Raw genomic sequence first — 10,000 nt, 5'->3', positions numbered from 1 at the left:
TGATTTTAATACTTCAAAAAGTTACGAAAAAAAGTCAAAGTTTTAGTGCGACGCAGAGAGCAGAGAACGCTTTCTTTTCCTCCGAAGAACACAAAACGTGTATGTTGGTGATGTCATTATCAGCACTTAAATATATAAATATATATAAATATAATTTAAATTGATCTTACACACTTATAACAATATCATATTTAACAAGTTATCGCATATCGCATTTTTCTTCAGTATCGTCCAGCCCTAGTCAGAATTTGCTTCAGCAGCATGAATCCATGGACTCACCTGCGTCAGGTCAAGAGTTCAGACTGGTGGAGGTAGTGTAATGGTGTGGGGAAGGGTTTCTTAGAGCACACTGAGCACCTGAACACTAATTGAGCATCGTTTATATGCCAGTCATCTCCTCTCTTCTCATCTCATCTACTCTCTTCTCATCTCATCTCCTCTCACTATCCTCTCCTCTCCTCTCTCTCTCCTCTCATCCTCTCCTCTCTTCTCCTCTCATCATCTCCTCTCACTATCCTCTCCTCTCTCTCTCCTCTCATCCTCTCCTCTCTTCTCCTCTCATCATCTCCTCTCACTATCCTCTCCTCTCTCTCTCCTCTCATCCTCTCCTCTCATCATCTCCTCTCACTATCCTCTCCTCTCTCTCTCCTCTCATCCTCTCCTCTCTTCTCCTCTCATCATCTCCTCTCACTATCCTCTCCTCTCTCTCTCCTCTCATCCTCTCCTCTCTTCTCCTCTCATCATCTCCTCTCACTATCCTCTCCTCTCTCTCTCCTCTCAACTCTCTCTCCTCTCAACTCTCTCTCCTCTCAACTCTCTCTCCTCTCAACTCTCTCTCCTCTCACTATCCTCTCCTCTCTTCTCATCTCATCTCCTCTCATCTCCTCTCACTATCCTCTCAACTCTCTCTCCTCTCTCTCTCTCCTCTCACTATCTTCTCCTCTCATCATCTCTTCTCACTATCCTCTCCTCATCTCACTATCCTCTCAACTCTCTCTCCTCTCACTATCCTCTCATCTCATCTCCTCTCACTATCCTCTCAACTCTCTCTCCTCTCTTCTCATCTCATCTCCTCTCACTATCCTCTCAACTCTCTCTCCTCTCTCTCTCCTCTCACTATCTTCTCCTCTCATCATCTCTTCTCACTATCCTCTCCTCATCTCACTATCCTCTCAACTCTCTCTCCTCTCACTATCCTCTCCTCTCTTCTCATCTCATCTCTCCTCATCCTCTCCTCTCACTATCTTCTCCTCTCATCATCTCTTCTCACTATCCTCTCCTCATCTCACTATCCTCTCAACTCTCTCTCCTCTCACTATCCTCTCAACTCTCTCTCCTCTCACTATCCTCTCAACTCTCTCTCCTCTCACTATCCTCTCAACTCTCTCTCCTCTCTCCTCATCTCATCTCCTCTCACTATCCTCTCAACTCTCTCTCCTCTCACTATCTTCTCCTCTCATCATCTCTTCTCACTATCCTCTCCTCATCTCACTATCCTCTCCTCATCTCACTATCCTCTCCTCATCTCACTATCCTCTCCTCATCTCACTATCCTCTCAACTCTCTCTCCTCTCACTATCCTCTCAACTCTCTCTCCTCTCACTATCCTCTCAACTCTCTCTCCTCTCACTATCCTCTCCTCTCTTCTCATCTCCTCTCTCTTCTCATTTCATCTCATCCTCTTCTCTCACTATCCTCTCCTCTCCGGTCAGCAGGTCTGAACCCACCTGCGCAGGTTTCAGGTGTGTTAGAGCATGAGCGTGCAGCTGCCACATCGTGACGTGGTCGTATCAAGGAGCAGAACCTCAAACGAACGTTTCCAACACCATGTGGAATCCAGACCAGAAGCATGAAAGCAGCCAGGGTTCGCCTCAGTGTGAGTGTTGTGTTCCTAATAAAATGGCCTGTGAATGTATATTTGTCCATGTACACAATCCTGTGGGGTTTTTATACTACAAGCTTTCTTACAGATTTTTATTTTCTGACTTCTACATTACTGATTCAGTACAAAAACATTTTTTGTGTGTTTGAGTGTGTGTGAGTGTGTGTACTTATAGTGAGTGAGTGAGTGAGTGAGAGTGTGTGTGTACTTATAGTGAGTGAGTGAGTGTGTGTGTGTACTTATAGTGAGTGAGTGAATATGTGTGTACTTATAGTGAGTGAGTGAGTGAGAGTGAGTGTGTGTGTGTGTGTGTGTGTGTACTTATAGTGAGTGAGTGAATATGTGTGTACTTATAGTGAGTGTGTGTGTGTATATGTGTGTGTACTTATAGTGAGTGTGTGAGTGAGAGTGAGTGTGTGTGTGTGTGTGTGTACTTATAGTGAGTGAGTGAATATGTGTGTACTTATAGTGAGTGAGTGAGTGAGAGTGAGTGTGTGTGTGTGTGTGTGTACTTATAGTGAGTGAGTGAATATGTGTGTACTTATAGTGAGTGTGTGTGTGTATGTGTGTGTATGTGTGTGTACTTATAGTGAGTGAGTGAGTGTGTGAGTGAGTGTGTGAGTGAATGTGTGTGTGTGTGTGCTTATAGTGAGTGAGTGAATGTGTGTGTGTGTGTGTGTTTATAGTGAGTGAGTGAATGTGTGTGTGTGTGTTTATAGTGAGTGAGTGAATGTGTGTGTGTGTGTTTATAGTGAGTGAGTGAATGTGTGTGTGTGCTTATAGTGAGTGAGTGTGTGTGTGTGTGTGTGTGTGTGTGTGTGTGTGTGAGTGTGTGTATGTGTGTACTTATAGTGAGTGAGTGAGTGTGTGTGTGTACTTATAGTGAGTGAGTGAGTGTGTGTGTGTGTGTGTGTGTGTGTGTGTGAGTGTGTGTATGTGTGTACTTATAGTGAGTGAGTGAGTGTGTGTACTTATAGTGAGTGAGTGAGTGAGTGTGTGTGTGTGTGTGTGTGTGTGTGTGTGTACTTACTGGGAACAGTCTGGGTTTCAGCTCCACCACACTGTATGGTTTTTTCTGTAACACACACACACTTCTGTCAGCACCACGGGGGAAACTTACACACAGGTCCTCACAAGTTTATGATGTTTTGATGTGATTATTGATTTATGATGTCATTATGACACTACGGTGTCTTTATGAAGCTTTATGATGATGATGATGATGAAGATGTTTATACTCACACTGAGGTGATATTTGACATAGTAGTGGACGACCCAGGCTGGAATGAGGACACGGGTCAGAGCGAACGCACCTGCACTATACGCCTTAAATGCCTGCACACACACACACACACACACACACACACACACACACACACACACACACACACACGCGCGCGCGCGCGCACACACACGCGCGCGCACACACACACAGTTACACATACACACACGCAATTACACACACACAGTTACACATACACACACGCAATTACACACACACAGTTACACACACACACAGTTACACACACACACAGTTACACACACACACAGTTACACACACACACACGCACACACACACACACGCACACACACACACACACACACACACACACACACACACACACGCAATTACACACACACAGTTACACACGCACACACGCAATTACACACACACACACACACACACACACACGTGTGCATTGCTATGAGGTAGAGGAAGTAGGGAGCAGCTCAGTGCAGATTCAGGTTCATGCTCCTACAGAGAAATGAAGTGTTAATTCAGTAACTGTAGTGAGAGACTGTAATTAAGACACTCACGTAGATCCTCCAGAGGGTCTGAGGCTGGAGGAAGGAGCTCCAGAAGGCCTGCACTCGGCCCGGAGCCGCGGCTCTGCTGACCGGCTCCCGAGAGCTGAGCTCCTGCTCCTTCAGCCAGCGGCGCCGCAGGGACCATAACTGCTGCAGCCGGAGCTTCTCCTCCGCCGAGTAGCTCGACATCACCGACACACACCGTCACACACTCTTACACACTCTCACACACTCTCACACCAACTCACAACAACACTAATAACAGTCTGTAATAACTCTAATAACACCAAACCGCCTCACAGCAATGACATCCCACAGTGCGAGAGAGAAAGGACAACGATCCCACAATGCACCGCGCCACAAACCCGGAAGTACTCACATACACAGCGCCATTTTCCTTTCTAATTTCTCATTTATTTATTTTTTTAACTTACTTGAACTTAATAATTGTAAATGTTCACCCTTCATCATCATCATCAGAGTCACAACACACTTTCTAAATCAGTGTCGTGTGATTTAGCGTGCATTTTAAACTTAGACTCATTCCGCTGAAGAATCGATTCACTTGCAACAAATGAATCTGAATCGTTCTCAATAACAAACAGGCTTCCGGGGAAATGAGTCGACTCAGTGTCGGATCAGTAATTCGAACCTGAGGTTCCTATTTAAACACACACACAGTTAAGGCGCTTTATGTTATTTAACTTTAATTAAACTTTTACAATATGTCAAGTTACCAGGAGAAACCGAACAAGCTAACAAAGTCTTAAAAAAAATCTTCTTTTTCTTCTTTTAAATTGTTTTTTTTAAGTTTTACAAATACAGCATATTAAGAGAGTGAGAATAAAAAAACATAGAAATAAACTCAAGAAATGTTGTATACTAAATAAAAAGATCAAAATGTTTACACACATTAACATATTTTACAGCTTTGTATTTTTCAGATTTGATATTGTTTTTAGGTATTGTCTTCAAACTTAAAAAACAAAGCTTTATTTCCTCCATATTTACATTTATCTTTACTAAATTTAGCTAATAGAAGAAGCACATTAATTAATTAATTATCCCTTATGATAAATAATGTCAAAAGTGAAAAAAAAACCCACAAATAAAACCTTTTGGAAACAAAGCTGAACGCTGGATCTGAGCAGAAATCTCAAAATCCTCTCAGTATCACAGTTCAGTCTGATTACATGATAGGAATTGCTGAAGAAATGTTTATAAATGAGTTTAAAAGAACAACTTAAACATAAACATGTCGAAATACGTGTTAAAATATTACACAGAGAGCTAAAAGTAATAACTTTGAATAATAAGTCTTTATAGCTTTCTGATTCCTCAGATATTATAGTGTTTTATAATAAACTCCCATTTTTATTGTTAATTCTTGTAAAGTTATAACTTTATTTTTATTTAAAATGTTACATTTAAACTCTACATCCATCATTATACTTTAGTAGTACTGTTAATAATAATTTATCATGTTTCTTTTAAACATGTAATAAATAAATATCCAGCCAAAAAAGTTTAATGAGAATCAGAGAAATGAATCAGATTAATTCACTCTAGTTTGAGAAAAATCACAAAATAATACTAAACTGCGCTCCAGTCCAAATAAACACAAAATCCCCTGAAATTCAGCAGAAATCAGGCTGTAACTGTTGCGATAACTGATCGTTTTTAAACTGTAAATAATAAATGATATTGTATAAAGTCACAGCTTTATTAAAATATGTTTATTATCTCTGCGGATCAGTATAAAGACAAAAACACAAATGCTAAAGCTTTGTTTTACAAGTTTTATCTGAATAACTGCAACAGCAGGACTCAATAAACAAACAAACAAACAAACAAACAAATAAATAAAATCCAGAGTGCAAAATATACTCATGATTTTTTTCCTCCCATAAAAAACATCTGGATCAGTAAATAATCTAAAGTTAAATAATTTAAATAAATATTTATAACTAAATAGGAAATATACATCTCTCATACAGGAGTTTACAGAAAGTATTATTTATTATTATTTAAATTATTATTATATAAAGGAGAAATAAAGTGATGAAATAAATTCTTTCTGAGATTAACTAACCTTCTGGATTACAATTATAATTAAATTAATTATTTAAATTAAAATAAAAGTCACTATTTATCTCTCTCTGTAAAATATTAAAATATTTTTAAATTATAAACTAAAATACAAAAATTTAGTCACAATATAATTCCCAGGTTGTGAACATTATTATTATTATTATTATTATTATTATTATTATTATTATTATGTTTTTTTTTTTATTTTAATTTTTCGGCAGTTTTGAAACTCTTTATTCTTTGACTTATTTTATTGAATTTAATATTAACAGTAAAAGTGTTCAGTGTAAATGCTACATTAATCCTCCTCTGTCTGTTTACAGACCTAATTACTGATAAATAAAAATAAATAATAAATAATAATAATAAATAAAATAAGGATCACATGTTAATGATGCTGAGTGACAGCAGGTGGCGCTCTACCACACTGCAGAACACCACACCGAGGCACGTGTGTATAAAATCAGGTTTATTTCTGTATATTACACTGTTCAGTACACAAGCACCAGTGTGTGTGTGTGTGTGTGTGTGTGTGTGTGTGTGTGTAAAAACAAACAAAAATAACTCTGAATGTAAGTTACACATCCTGTATTAACAGGTCTCTGGCACAGAACCCTCCTGACCCCTGACCTTTGACCCCGCTCTGGTCGCGCTGACAGGCTGCAGGAAGACGACGCGTTAGAATTAAAATAAAAATAAAAACATTAAAAACATTAAAAGGATGAAAGTAAAAGTGCAGTGACATAAAGCTGGAAGTGCTTAAGGGCCTTACTGAGGAATGTATTAGAGCTGTCTCACTCTCACTGTCTCACTCTCTCTGTCTCACTCTCACTCTCACTGTCTCACTCTCTCTGTCTCACTCTCTGTCTCACTCTCACTGTCTCACTCTCTCTGTCTCGCTCTCACTGTCTCACTCTCTCTGTCTCACTCTCTGTCTCACTCTCACTGTCTCACTCTCACTGACTCACTCTCTGTCTCACTCTCTCTGTCTCACTCTCTCTGTCTCACTCTCACTGTCTCACTCTCTCTGTCTCACTCTCTCTGTCTCTGTCTCACTCTCACTGTCTCTCTCTCTGTCTCTCTGTCTCACTCTCTCTGTCTCACTCTCACTGTCTCACTCTCACTGTCTCTGTCTCACTCTCACTGTCTCACTCTCACTGTCTCTCTCACTGTCTCACTCTCTCTGTCTCTGCCTCACTCTCACTGTCTCTGTCTCACTCTGTGTCTGTCTCACTCTCACTCTCTGTCTCACTCTCTCTGTCTCTCTCACTGTCTCTCTCTGTCTCACTCTCACTGTCTCACTCTCACTCTGTCTGTCTCACTCTCACTGTCTCTCACTCTCACTGTCTCACTCTCTGTCTCACTTTCTCACTCTCTCTGTCTCGCTGTCTCACTCTCACTGTCTCACTGTCTCTCTGTCTCACTCTCTCTGTCTCTCTGTCTTCAGTATAAACAGTAAACTGGTCTCAGCTGATTGGCTACAGTTTGCTTCTGTCTCTTTAAGATATGAAACATCACTGAAGCCCCGCCTACATTACCAAGAGGTTCTGCGCGAGAGGTGTGTGTGTGTGTGTGTGTGTGCGCGTGTGTGTGTTCCTCGTGATGAAAGCTGCCCGTTCACACTGATCTCAGACCAGTCTGTCACACACTACCTTCACTAAGCTCATCAGAGGGACTACATTACCCACAATCCCCCTGGGCAGGTGCTAACGCTAGTTAACACTACTACTGCTACTAGCAGGAAGTGCACTAGGAGAAGGTGAGAGAGGGAGGAAGAGCCCGAGCTGCCATGATCGATCTTCTCCCAGTGTCTTCCTCTGCACTAAGAGTAAAGACCATAACCACAGGAGTGAGTATGAAAGGGACCAGGATTTAAGGAGGCGCCCTAAAGAGTCCACGTGATGGATTGGGACGCGCCCCAGCCGCATATCCTCACTTAGTTCCTTCTGAGGAAGCGTGCTGTGACGGAGTGTGTGCAGGAAGGAGACCTGAGTAGGGCTCGAGGGTAAGGGGAAGTCGACACGGAGAGGAATAAGACATGACCGCTGGAGGAGTGATGAGAGTTCAGCCTACGTGTTGGATTGGGACACGCCCCAGCCACGCCCTGTTTGGCAAAGTCTCTGTTGAGGCGCGTTAGCGAGTGTGTACTCGAGGAAGTGCACCTGAGGACAGAGTGTAAGGGGGTAGAGGGTAAGGGGAAGTCAGCAGGACGTGGGATGCAGGCTCTCCTTAAAGATCTACATGTTGGATTGGGACACGCCCTGGCCACGCCCTCCATGTGTAACTGGGGAAGTAGACCTGAGTAGGGTGTAGGGAGTAGGGAGTAGGGTGTAGGGAGTAGGGTGTAGGGAGTAGGGTGTAGGGTGTAGGGAGTAGGGTGTAGGGTGTAGGGAGTAGGGTGTTGGGTGTAGGGTGTAGGGAGTAGGGTGTAGGGTGTAGGGAGTAGGGAGTTGGGTGTAGGGTGTAGGGAGTAGGGTGTAGGGAGTAGGGAGTAGGGTGTAGGGAGTAGGGTGTAGGGTGTAGGGAGTAGGGTGTTGGGTGTAGGGTGTAGGGAGTAGGGTGTAGGGAGTAGGGTGTAGGGAGTTGGGTGTAGGGTGTAGGGAGTAGGGTGTAGGGTGTAGGGAGTTGGGTGTAGGGTGTAGGGAGTAGGGTGTAGGGAGTAGGGTGTAGGGTGTAGGGAGTAGGGTGTTGGGTGTAGGGTGTAGGGAGTAGGGTGTAGGGAGTAGGGTGTAGGGAGTTGGGTGTAGGGTGTAGGGTGTAGGGAGTAGGGAGTAGGGAGTAGGGTGTTGGGTGTAGGGTGTAGGGAGTAGGGAGTAGGGTGTTGGGTGTAGGGTGTAGGGAGTAGGGTGTAGGGAGTAGGGAGTAGGGAGTAGGGTGTTGGGTGTAGGGTGTAGGGTGTAGGGAGTAGGGTGTAGGGTGTAGGGAGTAGGGTGTAGGGAGTAGGGAGTAGGGAGTAGGGTGTAGGGAGTAGGGTGTTGGGTGTAGGGAGTAGGGTGTTGGGTGTAGGGTGTAGGGAGTAGGGTGTAGGGAGTAGGGTGTAGGGAGTTGGGTGTAGGGTGTAGGGAGTAGGGTGTAGGGTGTAGGGAGTAGGGTGTTGGGTGTAGGGTGTAGGGTGTAGGGAGTAGGGTGTAGGGAGTAGGGAGTAGGGTGTTGGGTGTAGGGTGTAGGGAGTAGGGTGTTGGGTGTAGGGTGTAGGGAGTAGGGAGTTGGGTGTAGGGAGTAGGGAGTAGGGAGTTGGGTGTAGGGTGTAGGGTGTAGGGTGTAGGGAGTAGGGTGTAGGGAGTAGGGAGTAGGGAGTAGGGAGTTGGGTGTAGGGTGTAGGGTGTAGGGTGTAGGGAGTAGGGTGTAGGGGGAGAGGAATGGGACATGACCAAGGCACAGAAAGATGGCGGAGATCGGCCTGTCGTCTCTTGTATATAACTATATATGTACGTATTTATATTTATATTTATATTTTCTTTTTTTGGTCTTTTGCATTTTAGGAAAATAGAATAAAAAAATTCTGACAGAAATATAGAGCTAAAGTCACACTCGGTGACCTACACACTTTTATACACTTCTATTTAATATACAATGCTGTATATACTCGTTTTTTTTTTTTTTTTTTAAATTCACCCAGTGAGTGGAGGGGGTGTGGCCATCCTGATGACATCATACACACCGCACCTCTACCGCTAGCTCTCTAGAATCACCCAGGTGATGTCACTAATCATGAATTCATGAATAGATAAATAGCTAGCTAGCTTTGTAGCTACGATCACTGTATAAAATGTGTAAGTATGACATCACAGGGCAGGCCACGCCCACTCCACCAGTGAAGACGCGTTTCTGGGATTTTTTTTTTTCTGCTGAAATTTTGGGGCGATTAACGCTAAAAGTAAAGACAGAGAGATGTGTGTGTGTGTGTGTGTGTGTCCAGAATGAATACTGCAAATTAACACACTGTGTTGTAGCTGCATGCTAATCTCTGCTACAAGCTAGCATCCGGCTCTGACGCATCACCGTGTGTGAGGAGTGTGTGTGTACGCTGCGTCGAGTGTGTGTGAGTGTGTTAGTGAATTATACACACACACACAGCGTCGTTATTGCTACATCACATTGCTACTGAGAGAAAAAAAAGGCTGGATCCTGATTGGCCGGGAGCCAGGACACACTTCTTATATATATATATATATTTATATATATTAATTAATTTTTTTTTTTGAGTGATACGCCTCA

General features: G+C 43.0%; 2 protein-coding genes across 2 annotated transcripts in view; both read right to left on the bottom strand.

Moving 5' to 3' along the window:
- Positions 1-4,032, bottom strand: part of ndufb6 (NADH:ubiquinone oxidoreductase subunit B) — a 4,476-nt gene extending 444 nt beyond the window's left edge. The window contains exons 1-3 of the mRNA XM_053232291.1: positions 3,701-4,032; positions 3,125-3,217; positions 2,913-2,957 (exon numbers count right to left, since the gene is read on the bottom strand). Of these exons, the coding sequence (XP_053088266.1) occupies positions 2,913-2,957; positions 3,125-3,217; positions 3,701-3,880 (318 nt within the window). The 5' untranslated portion in view covers positions 3,881-4,032. The remainder of the gene's footprint in view (positions 1-2,912; positions 2,958-3,124; positions 3,218-3,700) is intronic.
- A 2,204-nt stretch (positions 4,033-6,236) lies between these two features.
- Positions 6,237-10,000, bottom strand: part of mxd4 (MAX dimerization protein 4) — a 33,957-nt gene continuing 30,193 nt past the window's right edge. Inside the window, exon 6 of the mRNA XM_053232290.1 lies at positions 6,237-10,000. This exon is cut by the window's right edge and continues 805 nt beyond it. The gene's annotated coding sequence lies outside the window, so the exon portion shown is untranslated.

Source organism: Pangasianodon hypophthalmus, chromosome 3 (assembly GCF_027358585.1).
Source record: "Pangasianodon hypophthalmus isolate fPanHyp1 chromosome 3, fPanHyp1.pri, whole genome shotgun sequence".
NCBI lineage: Eukaryota > Metazoa > Chordata > Actinopteri > Siluriformes > Pangasiidae > Pangasianodon > Pangasianodon hypophthalmus.
Note: the sequence above shows the minus strand (reverse complement) of the source record. Positions and strands in the feature narration are given on the sequence as shown.